Source organism: Mustelus asterias, chromosome 14, assembly GCF_964213995.1.
Source record: "Mustelus asterias chromosome 14, sMusAst1.hap1.1, whole genome shotgun sequence".
Taxonomy (NCBI): Eukaryota; Metazoa; Chordata; class Chondrichthyes; order Carcharhiniformes; family Triakidae; genus Mustelus; species Mustelus asterias.
In genome coordinates this window covers 5503567-5525423 of record NC_135814.1, presented here as the reverse complement: position 1 = coordinate 5525423, position 21857 = coordinate 5503567, and the positions used below count along the sequence as shown (strand labels likewise).

At 54.5% G+C, this 21857-nt stretch overlaps 1 protein-coding gene across 1 annotated transcript in view; it reads right to left on the bottom strand.

Annotated features, from left to right (window-relative positions):
• The window catches only part of LOC144504113 (receptor-type tyrosine-protein phosphatase-like N), a 270541-nt gene that overhangs the window by 147627 nt on the left and 101057 nt on the right, over positions 1-21857 (bottom strand). Inside the window, exons 10-11 of the mRNA XM_078229290.1 lie at positions 20099-20185; positions 13135-13214 (exon numbers count right to left, since the gene is read on the bottom strand). Of these exons, the coding sequence (XP_078085416.1) occupies positions 13135-13214; positions 20099-20185 (167 nt within the window). The remainder of the gene's footprint in view (positions 1-13134; positions 13215-20098; positions 20186-21857) is intronic.

The window sequence follows — 21857 nt, the reverse complement described above, 5'->3', positions numbered from 1 at the left end:
ATTAAGGGAGTTCTTCCGTGATCACTTTTGAATGTTAAATTAGGAACTTGTTCCTCTGAAATGAACGCTAGCACTGTACATGATCATAACTGTACACCACCCATCCCACTGTCATAACAAACAGTCACTCTGCTTTGCACTAACTTGCTCTGACAGAATGCGTTCCGCAATCCTGCCGGGCTACCTGCTGATTCCTGAATTAAACAAGCCTCTGGCAAATTAACAATCTTGTTCTGAATTTTGATGAGACTTTTAAAAAAAAGGTTTTGGTTTTTTCTGCCCATTTTCTTGAAATTGGGAATCTTTGTCCGTTTACAGTTCAGCATCACCAAAAACTGGTGCACGGGGTCCTTGCTTAATCCCATCCATAGAACCATAGAAAATTACAGCTCAGAAACAGGCCTTTTGGCCCTTCTTGTCTGTGCCGAACCATTTTTTGCCTAGTCCCACTGACCTGCACTTGGACCATATCCCTCCACACCCCTCTCATCCATGAACCCGTCCAAGTTTTTCTTAAATGTTAAAAGCATTTACCACTTTATCCGGTAGCTCATTCCACACTCCCACCACTCTCTGCGTGAAGAAGCCCCCCCTAATATTCCCTTTAAACTTTTCTCCTTTCACCCTTAACCCATGCCCTCTGGTTTTTTTCTCCCCTAGCCTCAGCGGAAAAAGCCTGCTTGCATTCACTCTATCTATACCTATCAAAATCTTATACACCTCTATCAAATTTCCCCTCAATCTTCTACGCTCCAGGGAATAAAGTCCCAACCTATTCAATCTCTCTCTGTAACAATCAATCCGCCCAGGAATCTCCCACATGTTAATTGGCTCATTATTGTTGGGTGCGGTAGCATAGCGGCAGTGTCACTGGACTAGTAACTAATGGGTCTGGACTCATTCTCTGTAGACATGAGTTCAAATCCCACAACAGCTGGGAGAATTTAAATCTAATTCATTCATAAATAGATACATAGAAACATAGAAGATAGGAGCAGGAGGAGACCATTCGGCCCTTCGAGCCTGCTGTGCCATTCATCACCATCATGGCTGATCGTCCAACTCAACAGCCTAATCCTGCTTTCTCCCCATAACCTTTGATCCCATTCGCCCCAAGTGCTATATCCAGCCGCCTCTTGAATACATGGATTAAAATACTACTTTTGTCAATGATATCGTGAAGCTACCGGATTGTTGTAAAAACCCATCTGGTTCACTAACGTCCTTTGGGGAAGGAAATCTGCCGCCCTTACCCGGTCTGGCCTACATGTGACTCCAGAGCCACAGCCAATGTGGTTGACTCTGAAATGGCAGAGTGAGACACAGGCTGAAATTTCCCAATGCTGCCACAGAGGGGCATCATTGCTGGCAAGGCCAAGAGCAGCCAACTGTCCGTTGACTTTGGAAGTGGAAACTCTTCATCCACGCACTTGTATTCAGGAAGATGAATGGACAGCAGATGCTGTCCTGTGAACAATGTCCACATCCCATAAATTATTAACAAAAAACACGAAGCGCAGTGGTACAGTGGTTAGCACTGCTGCCTCACAGCGCCAGGGACCCGGGTTCGATTCCAGCCTCGGGTCACTGTCTGTGTGGAGTCTGCACATTCTCCCTTATTTTGCATAGGTTTCCTCCGGGTGCTCCAGTTTCTTCCCACAGTCTGAAAGACGTGCTGGTTGGGTGCATTGGCCGTGCTAAATTCTCCGTCAGTGTACCCGAACAGGCGCTGGAGTGTGACGACTAGGGGATTTTCGCAGTAACTTCATTGCAGTGTTAATGTAAGCCTACTTGTGACATTAATAAATAAACAAACAAACAAACATGTGGCAATCCCAATCCCTCAGCTAAAGCCACCCAAACTACCACCAACACTGGGCTGATTCGGTGCTTTGACCCAAACAGGCGCCGGAATGTGGCGACTAGGGGAATTTTACAGTAATTTCATTGCAGTGTTAATTGTGAATAATAAATAAAGTTTAACTTAACTACCACATCCTCAGAATCTAACACAGGTTACTTGCTGCTTGAGTGACAATGTGTTCTCAGTTGGAGAGGGGAAAGGATGAGAACTTTCTATATGTAGTGAGTTACAGTCAAGAATGCATTGCTAGGTACCTTAACCTAGACTCTCCCCCTGGTGTTTGAAAATTGTCTACTACCCTCCCCCACCCCCACCCCGCCCCCAACAACCAGATCAGCTGTTTTTGTGGGGAGGGTATTCCAGGTTTCCACTCCACCTTGTGCAACGGAACACTTCCCGATATCACCCCTGAATGGTCAACTTTAATTTTGTGATTACTCTCTCTTATCCGGATTCACGGCACATGGATACAAGATTGGCTGAATAATAGGAAGCTCAGAGCAATGGTTAATGGATAATTTTCAGGCTGGAGGAAGGTTTGTCGCGGTGTTCCCCAGGGACCCTTGCTTTTCCTGATACATATTAATGATGTAGATCTTGGTGTGCAGGGGACAGTTTCAAAGTTTGCGGAAGGCACAAAACTTGGAAGTATTGTAAACTGCGAAGAGGACAGTGCAGAACTTCAAAAGGACATAGACAAGTTGGTGGAGTGGGCAGATAGGCGGCAGATGGAGTTCAATGTGGAGGAGTGTGAGGTGATGCATTTGGTAGGAAGAACATGGAGAGGCAATGTAAAATAAGGGGTACAATTGTAAAGGAATTTGGGAGCAGAGGGACCTGAGTGTATCTGTGCATAGATCACTGAAGGTGGCAGCACAGGTGGAGAGAGCAGTTAATGAAGCTTATAGTATTCTGGGCTTTATTAATAGGAGCACAGAGTACAAGAGCAAGGAGGTTATGCTGAACTTACACAAGTCACTAGTTAGACCTCAGCTGGAATATTGTGGACAGTTCTGGGTGCCGTGCTATAGGAAGGATGTGAACGCATTGGAGAGAGAGTAGAAGAGGTTTACAACAATGGTTCCAGGGATGAGAGACTTCAGTTACAAGAATAGATTGGAGAGGTTAGGGCTGTCTCCTTGGAGAGAAAAAGGTGGAGAGGAGATTTGATAGAAATAGTCAAATCATGAGGGAGCTGGACAGTTTAGACAGGGAGAAACTGTTCCCATTTGTAAAAGGATCAAGAACGAGAGGGCACAGATTTAAAGTGATAAAGCAAATGTGATGTGAGGAGAAACATTTCCACACAGTGCATGGTTGGGATCTGGAATGAGCTGCCTGGAAGCGTGATGGAGGCAGGTTCAATCGAGGCAGTCAAGATTATTGATTTTCACAGTAACTTCACTGCGGTGTTAACATAAGCCTACTTGTGACACTAACAAATAAACTTTAAACTTGAGAGCACTGTGCACAGTTCTGGCTTCCATGCTATAATGACTGATGACCATGAAACTATTGTTGATTGTTGGAAGAACCCATCTGATTCACTAATGTCCTTCAGGGAAGGAAATCTGCTGTCCTTACCCGGTCAGGCCTACATGTGACCCCAGAGCCACAGCAATGTGGTTGACTCTCAACTACCCTCGGGCAACCAGGGATGGGCAATAAATGCTGGCCCAGCCAGCGACGCCCATGTCCCACGAATGAATAAAAAACAAATTTTACACAAAGGAACAATTATGGAAGCACTAGATGGAGACTTCTAATGATGGCGGCAGAACTGGGAGGTTATATCCATCAGGAGAAATTGCACTTGCCAAGGTTCTTTCCACTCGGAAAGCTAAAAGGGTGAGATCATATAGCTCTTCAAGATTGTGAAAGAGGTGTGGTCGGGTGGACATAGAGATGATGTTGCCACTTGCAGGGCTGATCAGGACTTAGGGCACCATGGTGGTCACTAGGGAATTCAGGAGAATAAAAACTAACTACCGCAGATGCTGGAGATTGGAAATAAAAACAGAAATTGCTGGAAAAACTCAGCAGTTTTGGTTACGTCTGTGGAGAGAGAAACAGAGCTTGGGTTTCGAGTCCATCGGACTCTTCTTCAGAACAGTTCCCAAGATGAGGGGGGGGAGGAGGAGGGGTGGAGGGGGGGGAGGAGGAGGGGTGGGGGGGGGGGGGGAGGGGAGAAGTGGCAGACAGGAAGACAGAGCTGAGGCCACACATAATGATGAGGAGAGACTCTGGGCTCTGACAAAGGATCATCCAGTCAAACGTTCACTCTATTCTCTCTCTCTCTACAGATGCTGTCAGATCTGCTCAACATTTTTTGTTTTTGTGTGAGGAGAGACTAAGTCAGTTAGGATTATGTTCACTGGAGTTTAGAAGAGTGAGAGGGGAACTCATAGAAATGTATGAAATTCTAACAGGATTAGACAGGGGAGATTCAGAAAGAAAACCTGAGCACCTTCGGTCTGTGCGCAATCAGGACCCTGACCTTCCGGTTGTTTGCCATTTTAGCACGCGATCCTGCTCCCATGCCCACATGTCTGTCCTTGACCCTGCTGCAATGCTGTGGAGGTGCCAGCGTTGGACTGGGGTAAACACAGTAACAAGTCTAACAACACCAGGTTGAAGTCCAACAGGTTTATTTGGCGCTTGCTACCAAATAAACCTGTTGGACTTTAACCTGGTGTTGTTAGACTTCTTACTGCTGCAGTGTTCCAGTGAAGCTCAACGCAAACTGGAGGAACAGCATCTCATCCCCCGGCTCGGCACTTTACAGCCTTCCAGTCTCAACACCGAATTCAACAACTTCAGATGATTGGCTCCATCCCACCTCCACCCCTTTGTTTTCATTTTATTTAATTTTTACTGTTCGCCGCCTTTTATTTCTTTATTGTCTTTCTTCATTTTCCTTTCCTCCCCCCACTCTTCCCCCTATTTTATCCCTCTGTCCTTACCTTTTCTCCCCCTATGCTTCCTCTTTCCCCCTTTTCTCCATTTTACCTCTCTCCCACCCATCTCTCCCCTCTCCCCACATCTCCATCTGTCACAGTTTACCCTCTGATTTCAGCTTCTCTGCCGTTTGGCCATTCACACCCTTTATTCTCTCTATGTGCTGCCATTAGCAGCCTTTCCACTGGTTTCTGTGGCTCTGACTCATCTTTCATTCCCTCCCCCTGCGGTATAAATATCCCCCACTTTCTCTGCCTTTTACTTTGACAAAGAGTCGTCTGGACTCGAAACGTCAGCTCTTTTCTCTCCTCACAGATGCTGCCAGACCGGCCGAGATTTTCCAGCATTTTCTCTTTTGGTTTCAGATTCCAGCATCCGCAGTAATTTGCTTTTATTTAGATTCAGAAAGAATGTTCCCGATGGTGGGAGGAGTCCAGAACGAGGGGTCATAGTTTGAGGATAAGGGGTGAACCTTTTAGAACTGAGGTGAGGAGATGTTTCTTCACCCAGAGGGTGGTGAATGTGTGGAATTCACTTCCACAGAATGTAGTTGAGGCCAAAACGTTGTCTGATTTCAAGAAGAAATTAGATATACCTCTTGGGGCTAAAGGGATCGAGGGATATGGGGGGGAAGGGGGATCAGGATATTGAACTCGATGATCAGCCATGATCATAATGAATGGTGGAGCAGGCTCGAAGGGCCGAATGGCCTACTCCTGCTACTAGTTTCTATGTTTCTTTCTTACTGAATGGTGGAGCAGGCTCGAGGAGCCAAAGGACTTTGAAATGCCACAGCGAAACAAGGCTGTGATCCAAGTGCTGGGAAATGGGATTAGAATAGATTCAACACCATTAATCCTACAAAACACAACTCCAAACTTCATGGCCTGGGTCTCGGCTCCTCCCTCTGCGACTGGATCCTGAACTTCCTAACTCACAGACCATAATCAGTAAGGATAGGCAACAACACCTCCTCCACGATCATCAACACCGGTGCCCCACAAGGCTGTGTTCTCAGCCCCCTACTATACTCCATATACACCTATCACTGTGTGGCCAAATTCCCCTCCAATTCAATTTTCAAGTTTGCTGACGACACCACTGTAGTGGGTCGGATCTCAAATAATGACAAGACAAAGTACAGGAATGAGATAGAGAATCTGGTGAACTGGTGCGGCAACAATAATCTCTCCCTCAATGTCAACAAAACGAAGGAGATAGTCATCAACTTCAGGAAGTGTAGTGGAGGACATGCCCCTGTCGACATCAACGGGGACGAACTGGAAATGTTTCATGTTTCTAGGTGACCAGATCACCAACAACCTGTCCTGGTCCCCCCATGCCAACACTACAGTTAAGAAAGCCCACCAAGGCCTCTACTTTCTCAGAAGACTAAGGAAATTTGGCATGTCAGCTACAACTCTCACCAACTTTTACAGATGCACCATAGAAAGCATTCTTTCTGGTTGTATCACAGCTTGGTATGACTCCTGCTCTGCCCAAGACCACAAGAAACTACAAAAGGTCGTGAATGTAGCCCAATCCATCACACAAACCAGCCTCCCATCCATTGACTCTGTCTACACTTCCCACTGCCTCGGCAAAGCAGCCAGCATAATTAAGGACCTCACGCATCCCGGACATTCTCTCTTCCACCTTCTTCCGTCGGGAAAAAGATACAAACGTCTGAGGTCACGTACCAACCGACTCAAGAACAGCTTCTTCCCAGCTGCTGTCATACCTTTTACCCTGCATTAAGTTGATCCTTCTCTACATCCTAGCAATGACTGTAACACTACATTTCGCACTCTCTCCTTTCCTTCTCTATGAACGGTATACTTTGTCTGTATAGCGCGCAAGAAACAATACTTTTCACTGTATGTTAATACATGTGATAATAATAAATCAAATCAAATAGATAGGTACTTGATGGCCTGTGCAGACACGATGGGCCAAAGGCTGTAAAACGTTAGGACTCTGGGACTGAGGAGCACAATTAGTCCCTGTGTCTCTCGATGCTGATGGAGTGGATGAAGCGAAAGTGTAGGCGGAACCCCTCACGCCGATCATACAGGCCAAATAGCCGGTTTCTGTGCTGGGAAGACGGTATTAGCCGTCACTCCTCCAGCAGCAATGAAAAATGCCTCAACTTTCCATATTTCTAGTGACACGGACCAGGGGTGAAATTCCAAAGAAGGATCTCAGGTTTATTTTACGCTCATCCAGATGCTGAAAGAAGCAACTCCTGAGGAGGCGATGGCCTAGTGGTATTATCTAGACTATTAATCCAGAAACTTAGCTGATGTTCTGGGGACCCAGGTTCGAATCCTGCCACAGCAGATGGTGGAATATAAATGCAATTTTTAACAAATCTGGAATTAAGAATCTACTGATGACCATGAAGGCACAGTGGTTAGCACAGCTGCCTCACAGCGCCAGGGAGCCGGGTTCGATTCCTGGCTTGGGTCACTGTCTATGTGGAGTCTGCACGTTCTCCCCATGTCTGCGTGGGTTTCCTCCGGGTGCTCCGGTTTCCTCCCACAGTCCAAAGATGTGCAGGTTAGGTTCATTGGCCATGCTAAATTGCCCGTTAGTGTCCCGGGATGCGTAGGTTAGAGGGATTAGCGGGGCAAATATGTGGGGTTACGGGGATAGGGCCTGGGTGGGATTGTGGTCGGTGCAGACTCGATGGGCCGAATGGCCTCTTTCTGCACTGTAGGGTTTCTATGATTCTATGAAACCATTTTCGATTGTTGGAAAAATCCATCTGGTTCACTAATATCCTTTAGGGGAGGAAATCTGATGTCCTTACCCGGTCTGGCCTACATGTGACTCCAGAGCCACAGCAATGTGGTTGACTCTTAACTACCCTCTGAAATGGCCGAGCGAGACACTCAGTTCAAGGGGCAACTAGGGATGGGCAACAAATGCTTGGCCCAGCCAGCGACGCCCATGTCCCACAAATGAATAAAAAGAAATGTTTTGTAGCAGCCCGCTCGGCACAGAGAGAGAGAGAATTCATCTCTCAAACTGTCAGGCGTAGAATTGGAGGAGAAGCGTGGGGGAGGCGGGGTGGGAGGATTATTTTAAATTATAGGCTGACAAAGAGCAGCCCATTTGGAGGGGATTGTCTGGACCCCGGGACCCCCTTCGCTGCTTGTCTTTAGCGTGGAGATGTTTAATGAATCCACGCCTTGCCTTCTGAGCAGGTGCACAGAGGCGGAGCAGGATGACGTTGGCAACACTCACCGCGACCTTCATTCAGCGAGAAGGTCACATCCATATTCAGGGGGAGGCCACAGAAAGCCGGCTCCCCTTTGTAAGCAGCCACACCGAGGCTGCCCTTTAATCACAGAGCAACAATCGATGGAGTTGCAGGCTGCGGAATAATTACCCCCACACTCACGCCTTTTATCGCATTTAAATCACAGGCAGATGAAATGGGGACCTGTGCCCTCCACAGATTAGCCGGACGCTCAATGAGAAACTGCTCCACTTGGAGACTGAATGGAACCTGGGCTTCCTCCCATTCTCCTGCCCAGCCCCCCCACCCATCCCACCTCCGTCCATCCCCAGCCCCCCCACCCCTCCCACCCCCCCTCTGTCCATCCCCAGCCCCCCCACCCACCCCCCCCTCTCCGTCCATCCCCAGCCCCCCCACCCACCCCCCTTCCGTCCATCCCCAGCCCCCCCCACCCCACCCACCCCCCCCTCCGTCCATCCCCAGCCCTCCCACCCACCCCCATCTGTCCTCCCCAGCCCCCCCACCCCTCCCACCCCCCCCGGCCATCCCCAGCCCCCACTCCCACCCCTCCCTCCATCCATCCCCAGCCCCCCCACCCACCCCTCCCTCCGTCCATCCCCAGCCCTCCCACCCACCCCCCCATCTGTCCATCCCCAGCCCCCCACCCCTGCCACCCCCCCCCGTCCCATCCCCAGCCCCCCCACCCACCCCCCCCTCCGTCCATCCTCAGCCCCCCCACCCACCCCCCCATCTGTCCATCCCCAGCCCCCCACCCCTCCCACCCCCCCCTCCGTCCATCCCCAGCCCCCCCTCCCACCCCTCCCTCCATCCATCCCCAGCCCCCCCACCCACCCCTCCCTCCGTCCATCCCCAGCCCCCCACCCACCCCCCCTCCATCCATCCCCAGCCCCCCCACCCCTCCCACCCCTCCGTCCATCCCCAGCCCCCCCACCCCCCCACCCCTCCGTCCATCCCCAGTCCCCCACCCCTCCCACCCCTCCGTCCATCCCCAGCCCCCCCACCCCTCCCACCCCTCCATCCATCCCCAGCCCCCCCACCCACCCCTCCGTCCATCCCCAGCCCCCCCACCCACCCACACCCCTCCATCCATCCCCAGCCCCCACACCCCTCCCACCCCTCCATCCATCCCCAGCCCCCCCACCCCTCCCACCCCTCCATCCATCCCCAGCCCCCCCCCACCCCTACCCACCCCTCCGTCCATCCCCAGCCCCCCCACCCCTCCCACCCCTCCGTCCATCCCCAGCCCCCCCACCCCTCCCACCCCTCCGTCCATCCCCAGCCCCCCACCGCTCCCACCCCTCCCTCCGTCCATCCCCAGCCCCCCCACCACCACCCCCCTCCGTCCATCCCCAGCCCCCCCACCCATCACCCCCCCTCCGTCCATCCCCAGCCCCTCCACCCACCCCCCCCTTCCGTCCATCCCCAGCCCCCCCACCCATCACCCCCCCTCCGTCCATCCCCAGCCCCCCCACCCACCCCCCCCCCGTCCATCCCCAGCCCTCCCACCCACCCCCCAATCTGTCCATCCCCAGCCCCCCCACCCCTCCCACCCCTCCCACCCCCCCCCCCGTCCATCCCCAGCCCCCACTCCCACCCCTCCCTCCATCCATCCCCAGCCCCCCCACCCACCCCTCCCTCCGTCCATCCCCAGCCCCCCCACCCACCCCCCCCTCCGTCCATCCCCAGCCCCCCCACCCACCCCTCCCTCCGTCCATCCCCAGCCCCCCCACCCACCCCCCCCTCCATCCATCCCCAGCCCCCCCACCCCTCCCACCCCTCCGTCCATCCCCAGCCCCCCCACCCCCCCACCCCTCCGTCCATCCCCAGTCCGCCCACCCCTCCCACCCCTCCGTCCATCCCCAGCCACCCCACCCCTCCCACCCCTCCGTCCATCCCCAGCCCCCCCACCCACCCCTCCGTCCATCCCCAGCCCCCCCACCCACCCACCCCCCCTCCATCCATCCCCAGCCCCCCCACCCCTCCCACCCCTCCATCCATCCCCAGCCCCCCCACCCCTCCCACCCTCCGTCCATCCCCAGCCCCCCCACCCACCCACCCCTCCGTCCATCCCCAGCCCCCCCACCCACCCACCCCCCCTCCATCCATCCCCAGCCCCCCCACCCCTCCCACCCCTCCATCCATCCCCAGCCCCCCCACCCCTCCCACCCCTCCATCCATCCCCAGCCCCCCCACCCCTCCCACCCCTCCGTCCATCCCCAGCCCCCCCACCCACCCACCCCTCCGTCCATCCCCAGCCCCCCCACCCACCCACCCCCCCTCCATCCATCCCCAGCCCCCCCACCCCTCCCACCCCTCCATCCATCCCCAGCCCCCCCACCCCTCCCACCCCTCCGTCCATCCCCAGCCCCCCCACCCCTCCCACCCCTCCGTCCATCCCCAGCCCCCCCACCCCCCCTCCGTCCATCCCCAGCCCCCCCACCCCACCCACCCCCCTCCGTCCATCCCCAGCCCTCCCACCCCTCCCACCCCCCCCCCCCCCGTCCATCCCCAGCCCCCACTCCCACCCCTCCCTCCATCCATCCCCAACCCCCCCACCCACCCCCCCCTCCATCCATCCCCAGCCCCCCCACCCCTCCCACCCCTCCGTCCATCCCCAGACCCCCCACCCCCCACCCCTCCGTCCATCCCCAGTCCCCCCACCCCTCCCACCCCTCCGTCCATCCCCAGCCCCCCCACCCCTCCCACCCCTCCGTCCATCCCCAGCCCCCCCACTCACCCACCCCTCCGTCCATCCCCAGCCCCCCACCCACCCACCCCCCCTCCATCCATCCCCAGCCCCCCACCCCTCCGTCCATCCCCAGCCCCCCCACCCCTCCCACCCCTCCGTCCATCCCCAGCCCCCCACCCCTCCCACCCCTCCATCCATCCCAGCTCCCCCACCCCTACCACCCCTCCATCCATCCCCAGCCCCCCCACCCCTCCCACCCCTCCGTCCATCCCCAGCCCCCCCACCCCTCCCACCCCTCCGTCCATCCCCAGCCCCCCACCGCTCCCACCCTCCCTCCGTCCATCCCCAGCCCCCCACCCTCCCTCCATCCATCCCCAGCCCCCCCACCCACCCCTCCCTCCATCCATCCCCAGCCCCCCACCCACCCCCCCGTCCATCCCCAGCCCCCCACCCACCCCCCCCCGTCCATCCCCAGCCCCCCCACCCTCCCCCCCCGTCCATCCCCAGCCCCCCACCCACCCCCCCGTCCATCCCCAGCCCCCCCACCCTCCACCCCCCCCTCCGTCCATCCCCAGCTCCCCCACCCTCCCCCCCCTCCGTCCATCCCCAGCCCCCCCACCCACCCCTCCCTCCATCCATCCCCAGTCTCCCCACCCTCCGTCCATCCGCAGCCCCCCCACCCACCCCCCCGTCCATCCCCAGCCCCCCCACCCACACACCCCTCCCTCCGTCCATCCCCAGCCCCCCCACCCTCCCCCACCTCCGTCCATCCCCAGCCTCCCCACACAGCCCCGCCCAGACCCACCCCAACCCCCCCAAACCCCGCACAACCCCCCAGCCCCTCTGCCCAGCTCCCTGCCCAGCCCCCACCCCTTCGCCACCCATCCCCCCACCCACCCCCCTGCCCAGGACCACCCCCTCAGCCCCTCCGCCCAGTCCCCCTCCAGGCCCCCGACCCACAATACACTCAGAAATGCAACTATTTCTGCAGAGCGATGGAATCGACCTGCATTTGTATAGCGCCTTTCCCATACCCGGGACGTTTCGGAGAGTTCTAATTTAGAACGTTCAGCACTTTGCAAAACTACCACAAACGGCGATGTGGAAATGGTCGCATCATCCGCCTTTGTGACATTGGTCAGATGCTCAATGCCGAGCCAGGGTACCGGAAAGATCCCTCCCCCCGCCCCGCCACCCACTCCTCCACCAACCCCACCCCCCTGCCACCTCCCACCTTTCCCCCTGCCCCCCCGCCCCACCACCCCTTTCTCATTCACCTCAGGGGGCTGATATTCAACAACTTGTCTGAAAGACAGTATTCCTGACAGTGCAGCACTCCCTCAGTACTGACCCTCTGACAGTGCGGCACTCCCTCAGTACTGACCCTCTGACAGTGCGGCACTCCCTCAGTACTGACCCTCTGACAGTGCGGCACTCCCTCAGTACTGACCCTCTGACAGTGCGGCACTCCCTCAGCACTGACCCTCTGACAGTGTGGCACTCCCTCAGTACTGACCCTCTGACAGTGCGGCACTCCCTCAGTACTGACCCTCTGACAGTGCAGCACTCCCTCAGTACTGACCCTCTGACGGTGCGGCACTCCCTCAGTACTGACCCTCTGACAGTGCAGCACTCCCTCAGCACTGACCCTCTGACCGTGCAGCACTCCCTCAGCACTGACCCTCTGACAGTGCAGCACTCCCTCAGCACTGACCCTCTGACAGTGCGGCACTCCCTCAGCACTGACCCTCTGACAGTGCAGCACTCCCTCAGAACTGACACTCAGTGCAGTGCTCCCTCAGTGCGAGGAGAGAGAGAGGTACAAGAAGATTAGAGTGGATTGGTGGGTGCTGAGAGAGGGGGAGAGACGGAGAGAGGGGGTGAGACAGAGGGGGTGAGACAGAGAGAGGGGGTGAGACTGAGAGAGGGGGTGAGACAGAGAGAGGGGGTGAGACAGAGAGAGGGGGTGAGACAGAGAGAGGGGGTGAGACAGAGAGAGGGGGTGAGACAGAGAGAGGGGGTGAGACAGAGAGAGGGGGTGAGAGGGAGAGAGGGGGTGGGGGACGGGGGCTGGGATAGAGAGAGAGGGAGAGCAGGGGGAAGCAGGGTTGTGTCGGGGGTGTGAAGAGAAAAACAAGGCAGGAAAAAAAAAGCTCTTTCTGCTGCGGGACTGTGGATAATCCTGGGGGGGTTTTAACCACAGGGTCACACGCAACATTTCAAATTCAACAGTCCTGATGAGAAGGTTCAGGATTGCTGTCCTCAGAGTTTACAGAACTCAGACCCCCCTCTCGTCCCCGTGGATTATCCCCCCCCCTGGGGAACAGTACTGAGGCTGGGCCCGGGATCTGTACTTACTGGCTTTGTTCGTCACCTCAGCGATGGTCAGATTCTGGTCATTCTGTCGCACTCTGAATGTTAAAGCTGGTCCAATCACACTGAAAGAAACACAGACAAGCTTCATTTATATAGCGCCTCTCACAGCCCGGTACATCCCAGAGCACTTTCTGACCAATTGAAATCCTTTTGCAGTGTATTCCCGATTGTAGGATTATGAGGGGTGTGGACAGAGTGGAGAAGGAGCAGCTGTTCCCCTCTCCTGCAGGGTCAGTCACGAGGGGACGTGGGATCAAGGTGAGGGACAGGAGGATTGGGGGGGGGGGATGTAAGGGAAAACGATTTTACCCCGAGAGTGGTGACGGTCTGGAATGCGCTGCCTGGGACTCCCTCCTCACCCTGCCAGAGGAAATATCATCCCTGAATCCAGTCTGTCCAGCACCGTCAAGAATTTTATACCTTTCAACGAGACCCACTCTGCCTACCTGCTACATTCACACGTACAACCCTCCCAAAGGTGCAGAATAGGTTGATCAAGTTAGCTTGAAAGTAACATGCAGTTTAACTGGAGTACAAAAGCCAGGAAGCCTTTATAAATCACTGATAAGACCCCAGCTGGAGCACTGTGTTGTTGTGGGGGAGGCACAGCGGTTAGCACTGCTGCCTCACAGCACCAGGGACCCGGGTTCGATTCCCGGCTTGGGTCACTGTCTGTGTGGAGTCTGCACATCCTCCCCGTGTCTGCGTGGGTTTCCTCCGGGTGCTCCGGTTTCCTCCCACAGTCCCAAAGATGTGCGGGTTAGGGTGCAGATTAGCCATGCTAAACGTGTCGGGTTACAGGGATGTGGTGGAGTGGAGGACCTGGGTGGGATGCTCTTTCGGAGAGTCGGGGCAGACTCGATAGGCAGAATGGCCTCTTTGTGCACTGTACAGACTCTGTGGAACGATCTGGAAGGCGCTGCCTGAAAGGGGGGTGGAAGCAGATTCAAGTGGAACTTTTAATAATGGAATTGGATAAATATCTGAAAATGAAAAGAATTGCTGAGCTCGGGGTAAGAGCAGAGGCAGGGGGGAGTAGGTGACAAATTGGACAGTTCTTCCAAAGGGCTGGCAGGAGCATGATGGGCTGAATAGCCCCCTTTGTGTGCTGCATGATTCTATGATATTTCCCCCCCCTAATGTTAGTAAGTTATAGACGGGATGCAGCAAGGACCAGGGGGAGAAGAGTCGCAGTTCGATTAGTTATCGAGTCCGGGGCACACGATTGTTGAGTTAAAGCCCCTCACGTAGTAACAAAACTGCTGAGGGGGTGCGGCATTGTCAGCAATGCTCTCCTTCAGGAACTCCCAAAAAGTGGGGAGCTTACCAACCAGTTCTGGCAGGTCAGGTGGACACTATTCGAATAGGAGCAAAGCACTTTGCTCTCGGACAAAATTCCTCCCGAAAAAAACCGTCCATAAACGCACAAAACACACTCTGCATTGAATCATAGTGAACGGGAGGTAAAAACAGGAGGAGGCCATTCAGCCCCTCGAGGTTGTTCCAACACGCAGAGAAATTTCTCCACTCAGTCATTGTACTGAAGGCTGAGCTGGAAAGATACAGCAGACAATAATGGATTCAGAGATTCAGGGTGCAGAGTCGGAGAATGCAGCCGATGTTACAGACCAACCAAGATCACAAAGTGGTCGATCTGGATCAATAAACAGAAACACTTTCCATCGGCTGATTGATCGATATAAGCAAGGGACACAGAACCCAAGCAGCATCAGACAGATCTTTCCTCTTGAAATGCAGTGAGTGGTTAGATTCTAGAATAGACTGGGCCCAGAGTGTGGACGTATAGACTGGGCCCAGAGTGTGGACGTATAGACTGGGCCCAGAGTGTGGACGTATAGACTGGGCCCAGAGTGTGGACGTATAGACTGGGCCCAGAGTGTGGACGTATAGACTGGGCCCAGAGTGTGGACGTATAGACTGGGCCCAGAGTGTGGACGTATAGACTGGGCCCAGAGTGTGGACGTATAGACTGGGCCCAGAGTGTGGACGTATAGACTGGGCCCAGAGTGTGGACGTATAGACTGGGCCCAGGGTGTGGACGTATAGACTGGGCCCAGGGTGTGGACGTATAGACTGGGCCCAGAGTGTGGACGTATAGACTGGGCCCAGGGTGTGGACGTATAGACTGGGCCCAGAGTGTGGACGTATAGACTGGGCCCAGAGTGTGGACGTATAGACTGGGCCCAGGGTGTGGACGTATAGACTGGGCCCAGGGTGTGGACGTATAGACTGGGCCCAGAGTGTGGACGTATAGACTGGGCCCAGAGTGTGGACGTATATTCTGGGCCCAGAGTGTGGACGTATAGACTGGGCCCAGAGTGTGGACGTATAGACTGGGCCCAGAGTGTGGACGTATAGACTGGGCCCAGAGTGTGGACGTATAGACTGGGCCCAGGGTGTGGACGTATAGACTGGGCCCAGAGTGTGGACGTATAGACTGGGCCCAGAGTGTGGACGTATAGACTGGGCCCAGAGTGTGGACGTATAGACTGGGCCCAGGGTGTGGACGTATAGACTGGGCCCAGGGTGTGGACGTATAGACTGGGCCCAGGGTGGTGGAGGCAGGGTCAATTGGGAATTGCTTAGATATCGGAAGGGAATGGGGAGAGAGCAGGGGGGAGCTAGCACAGATTCAATGGGCCCAATGACCACCTTTCACGCAAACCAGCCTCCCATCCATTGACTCTGTCTACAGTTCCCGCTGCCTCGGAAAAGCAGCCAGCGTAATTAAGGACCCCACGCACCCCGGACATTCTCTCTTCCACCTTCTTCCGTCGGGAAAAAGATACGGAAGTCTGACATCATGTACCAACCGACTCAAGAACAGCTTCTTCCCTACTGCTGACAGATTTTTGAATTAAGTTGATCTTTCTCTACCCGCTAGCTATGACTGTAACACTACATTCTGCACTCTCTCCTTTCCTTCTCTATGAACGGTATGCTTTGTCTGTATAGCGCGCAAGAAACAATCCTTTTCACTGTCTGTTAATACATGGTGACAATAATAAATCAAATCCTCCTGTGATTCTCTGAAGGTGCAGCCAGCTCAACAGGCCAAACACCCTCCCACTGTTCCCCCGATTGAGGCTCCTCCATTGGTGAGGCTACAGATTTCCAAATCACCTCGAATCGTGACTGAGGGGGCGGAGGCAGGGATAGGTTGAGTGACGCTCACACAGGGTGGGATTCTCTGACCACGTGCACACCCGCCCCGCTGCCTGTGAGAGCGGAGAGTTTGGCGTTCCAGCCAAAACTCCATCACTTCCCGGCCGTGAGGGAGGTTTCCGGGGAGCGACTCGGAACGCAATCCGATTCATTGACTTCCCAATGTAACCAGTTCACAGTCACTTCCTGTGGTCATGTCTGCCACCTAATGGTCTAAGTGAGCACTACAACATGGGTTTATCCTCCAGAATTCTTCAGAGGATGCATATTTCTTCAAATGGTAAAATCCCAGACTAGAATCAGATCAAAAAATGGTTACGGCAAATGAGGCCATTCAGCCCATTGTGTCGGTGCTGGCCCACTGATGAAGTAATCCACCTCGTACTGTCCCCCTGCCTTCTCCCCATGACCCTGACATCCTTCCCTTTCAGATCACAGCCTGGTGCCTTTCCGAGTGTTTCGAGTAAACCTGCCTTCAGCACACTCTCAGGCAGAGAGCCTCTTCTTAAATCAGTGCCTCTGGTTCTCCATCCCTCCTCCAATGGGAACGGTTTCTCTCTACTGACTATCTAGGCCCCCTCATGATTTTGAACATCCCGACCAAATCTCCTCTCAGCCGTCACATCTCCAAGGAGAACAGTCCCGATCTCTCCAATCTCTCCACCTCATCCTTGGAACCATTCTTGTGTGAATTTTTCCTGCACTCTCTCCAAAAGTGAGAGAGTTCAAGAAGGAACTAGATATAGCTCTTGGGGCTAAAGGGAACAAAGGATATCGGGAAGAGGGGGGATGGCAGGATCAGGATATTGAATTCGATAATCAGCCATGATCAGAATGAATGGCGGAGCAGGCTTGAAGGGCCGAATGGCCTACCCCTGCTTCTAGTTTCTATGTAATGCCTTCACATCCTTCCTATAGTGCGGTGCCCAGAACTCAGCACAATACACCAGCTCAGGCCAAACCAACGTTTGGTACAAGTTCAACATAACTGTGTACAGTTCAGGTCACCCTATTATAGAAAGGATATTATTAAACTAGAAAGAGTGCAGAAGAGATTTACTAGGATGCTACCGGGACTTGATGGTTTGAGTTATAAGGAGAGGCTGGATAGACTGGGACTTTCTTCTCTGGAGCGTAGAAGGCTGAGGGGTGATCTTATAGAGGTCTATAAAATAATGAGGGGCACAGATCAGCTAGATAGTCAATATCTTTTCCCAAAGGCAGGGGAGTCTAAAACTAGAGGGATAGGTTTAAGGTGAGAGGGGAGAGATACAAAAGTATCCAGAGGGGAAATTTTTTCACACAGAGGGTGGTGAGTGTCTGGAACAAGCTGCCAGAGGTAGTAGGAGAGGCGGGTACAATTTTGTCTTTTAAAAAGCATTTAGATAGTTACGTGGGTACGATGGATATAGAGGGATATGGGCCAAATGCGGGCAATTGGGATTAGCTTAGGGGTTTAAAAAAAAAGGGCGACATGGACAAGTTGGGCCGAAGGGCCTGTTTCCATGCTGTAAACCTCTATGACTCTATAACCTTCTTGCTCTTGTCCTCAGTGCCCCTGTTAATAAAGCCCAGGACACTGTATGCTTTGCTAACCAGTGCTATCTGTCCTGCACCTTCAATGGTTTGTGCACCCCTACACCCAGCCCCTTTAGAACCAGATCCTGTATTTCAGATTGTCTCTCCACGTTCTTCCGACTAAAATACATCGCCTGACATTTGTGCTTTGTTCTTTTCCGCAAGGGCAGCTTAATCTAACAATACAATGATCGCTGTCCCCGAAATGCTCCCCCTACTGACACTTGTTCCGCTTGTCCCACATCATTCACAAAGAACCAGGACTATCAATCCTTCCTTTCCCATTGGACTGGACACACATCGCTGGAGAACATTTTCCTGAATACACTCTCAGAATTCTTTCCCCTCTCTGCCTTTTAGGTGTCCAGATCACCAACAACCTGTCCTGGTCCCCCCATGCCGATACTATAGTTAAGAAAGCCCACCAACGTTTCTACTTTCTCAGAAGACTAAGGAAATTTGGCATGTCAGCTACGACTCTCACCAACTTTTACAGATGCACCATAGAAAGCATTCTTTCTGGATGTATCACAGTTTGGTATGGCTCCTGCTCTGCCCAAGACCGCAAGGAACTACAAAAGGTCGTGAATGTAGCCCAATCCATCACACAAACCAGCCTCCCATCCATTGACTCTGTCTACACTTCCCGCTGCCTCGGCAAAGCAGCCAGCAGAATTAAGGACCCCACACACCCCGGACATTCTCTCTTCCATCTTCTTCAGTCGGGAAAAAGATACAAAAGTCTGAGGTCACGTACCAATCGACTCAAGAACAGCTTCTTCCCTGCTGCTGTCGGACTTTTGAATGGACTTACCTTGCATTAAGTTGATCTTTCTCTACACCCTAGTTATGACTGTAACACTACATTCTGCACTCTCTCCTTTCCTTCTCTATGAACGGTATGCTTTGTATAGCATGCAAGAAACAATACTTTTCACTGTACACTGATACATGTGATTTTGATTTGATTTGATTTATTATTGTCACATGTATTAGCAGGAGAAAGATCAACTTAATGCAGCGTAGGTTCATTCAAAAGTCTGTTGGCAGCAGGGAAGAAGCTGTTCTTGAGTCGGTTGGTACGTGACCTCTGACTTTTGTATCTTTTTCCTGACGGAAGAAGGTGGAAGAGAGAATGTCCGGGGTGTGTGGGGTCCTTAATTATGCTGGCTGCTTTGCTGAGGCAGCGGGAAGTGTAGACAGAGTCAATGGATGGGAGGCTGGTTTGCGTGATGGATTGGGCTTCATTCATGACCTTTTGTAGTTTCTTGTGGTCTTGGGCAGAGCAGGAGCCATACCAAGCTGTGATACAACCAGAAAGGATGCTTTCTATGGTGCACCTGTAAAAGTTGGTGAGAGTTGTAGTTGACATGCCAAATTTCCTTAGCCTTAGTGACAATAAAAAGTCAAATCAAATCAAAAGGGAAAGCTTCGCCCCGATTACTATCCTTCTTACACAACTCAGCTGACCATTTCCAACTACCGCACTATCCGTGTAGCACAGTGGTTAGCACTGCTGCCTCACAGCGCCAGGGACCCGGCTTTGATTCCCGGCTCAGGTCAATGTCTGCATGGAGTTTGCACATTCTCCCCGTGTCTGCATGGGTTTCCTCCGGGTGCTCCGGTTTCCTCCCACTGTCCAAAGATGTGCAGGTTAGGTGGATTGGCCATGATAAATCGACCCTTCGTGTCAGGGGGACCAGCTAGGGTAAATGCATGGGGTTATGGGGATAGGGCCTGGGTGGGATTGTGGTCAGTGCTGGCCCGATGGGCCAAATGGCCTCCTGTACTGTAGGGATTCTGTGATTCTGTGTCTTGCGGCAGCCAATGGCACGGCCGCCGATGGCGGAGCGATTAAAATCGGGGATGTAGGAGAGGCCGGAATTAGGCGCAGAGATTTGTGAGTCTTGGAGCTGGAGGAGGTTACAAAGGGAGACAGCGGAAGTGAGGGCAGGCGGGAGCTCTCTCTCTGAATGGTGGGACAAGTTGGCGATATCAGTGCTGCTGCGTTAGGATATTCCCAAGCTCCGGGATAATGTACACAGAGCTCACCAGTCTGGAGGAGAGATCACGAGGGTTAGCCCCTGTCTGGTGTGGGTGTAAATCTGGTGCCAGCTTGGAACAGTTTCTGTCCTTGACCAGTTCCCAGAACCCATTCCCTCTGCAGAATCTGCACACGTACCTGATGTTGATGAAGCTGACAGTCGCAAGGTGGATCTGCTGTGCCAAGGATTCCAGCAACTTAATCCCGTCAGACAGAGTCAATGGCCTGTTCACAGAGAGAGAGAGGAGGGAGGGGGAGAGAGAGAGAGGGAGGGGAGGAGGGGGGTGAGAGGGAAGGAGGGACGTAGGGAGAGAGGGAGGGACGTAGGTAGAGAGGGAGGGAGGGAAGGAGGGAAACAGAGAGAGAGCAGGAGAGAGGGAGAGAGGGGAGGGAGGGAGAGGGGCGGGAGGGAGAGGGAAAGGGGGAGGGGGAGGGAGGGAGAGGGGGAAGGGAGGGAGAGGGGGAAGGGAGGGAGAGGGGGGGAGGGAGGGAGAGAGGGAGGGAGGGAGAGAGGGAGGGAGGGAGAGAAGGGCGAAGGGAGAGGGGTGAGGGAGAGGGGAGAGGGGGAGGGGGAGGGAGAGGGGGAGGGAAAGACGGAGAGAGAGGGGGTGAGAGGGAGAGAGAGGAAGGGAGGGAGGGAGGTAGGGAGAGAGAGAGGGAGGGAGGTAGGGAGAGAGAGAGGGAGGGAGGTAGGGAGAGAGAGAGGGAGGGAGAGGGGGCGGGAGTGGGAGGGAGAGGGAGAAGGAGGAAGAGGCAGGGAGGGAGGGAGAGAGAGGGACAGAGAGAGGGGAGGAAGGGGGAGGGACGGAGAGAGGGAGGGAAGGGGGGAGGAATGGAGAGGGGGAGGGACGGGGAGGGAGGGGGAGGGACGGGGAGGGAGGGGGAGGGACGGAGGGGGGTGAGGCAGGGAGAGGGAGGGCGAGAGACAGAGAGAGAGGGGGGGGAAGGGGTGAGAGGGGGAGAAAGAGGGAGAGAGAGGGAGGGAGAGAGAGAAGGATAGAGAGAGGGAGGGAGAGAGAGGAGGATGGAGAGAGTCAGAGGGAGAGGGAGAGTGGGGGGGAGAGAGGGAGAGGGAATGAGAGAGAGAGGGAAGGAGAGAGAGAGAGAGATGGTGAAGTTAGACTCTTTGAACGGAGGTCCAGCACCCGACATATCAGCGTTTAGTCAGAAACTCATTTGGCTGCTGGTTATTCTTTGGGGTTCGGTGCGGGGATTTTGTCAGTTGCGGTGCCGGTTACTGATACGTTTTCCAGCCTCACTGACAACGTTAATCAGACACATCCTGCACTGAAACCAGAAACTAAAACAGAAATCGCTGGAACTATCCAGCCGGTGCTGCAGAGAGAAACAGTCACTGTCCCCGCTCACTGACCCCTCCCCAGAAAGGAGCAGAATGTAGTGGGAGAGCGGGGGCGGGGGCGATAGAGAGAGGGAGAGGGGAGGGGAGATAGAGAGAGCGGGGGGGGGGGGAGAGCGGGAGGAGATGGAGAGAGAGGGGGAGAGCGGGGGGAGATAGAGAGAGCGGGGGGAGATAGAGAGAGAGAGGGGGAGATAGAGAGAGAGAGGGGGAGAGCGGGGGGAGATAGAGAGAGAGAGAGGGGGAGAGCGGGGGGAGATAGAGAGAGCGGGGGGAGATAGAGAGAGAGGGGGGAGGTAGAGAGAGAGGGGGGAGATAGAGAGGGGGAGAGCGGGGGAGATAGAGAGAGAGAGGGGGAGAGCGGGGGGAGATAGAGAGAGAGAGGGGGAGAGCGGGGGGAGATGGAGAGAGCGGGGGGAGATAGAGAGAGAGGGGGGAGGTAGAGAGAGAGGGGGAGATAGAGAGAGAGAGAGGGGGAGAGCGGGGGGAGATAGAGAGAGAGAGAGGGGAAGAGCGGGGGGAGATAGAGAGAGCGGGGGG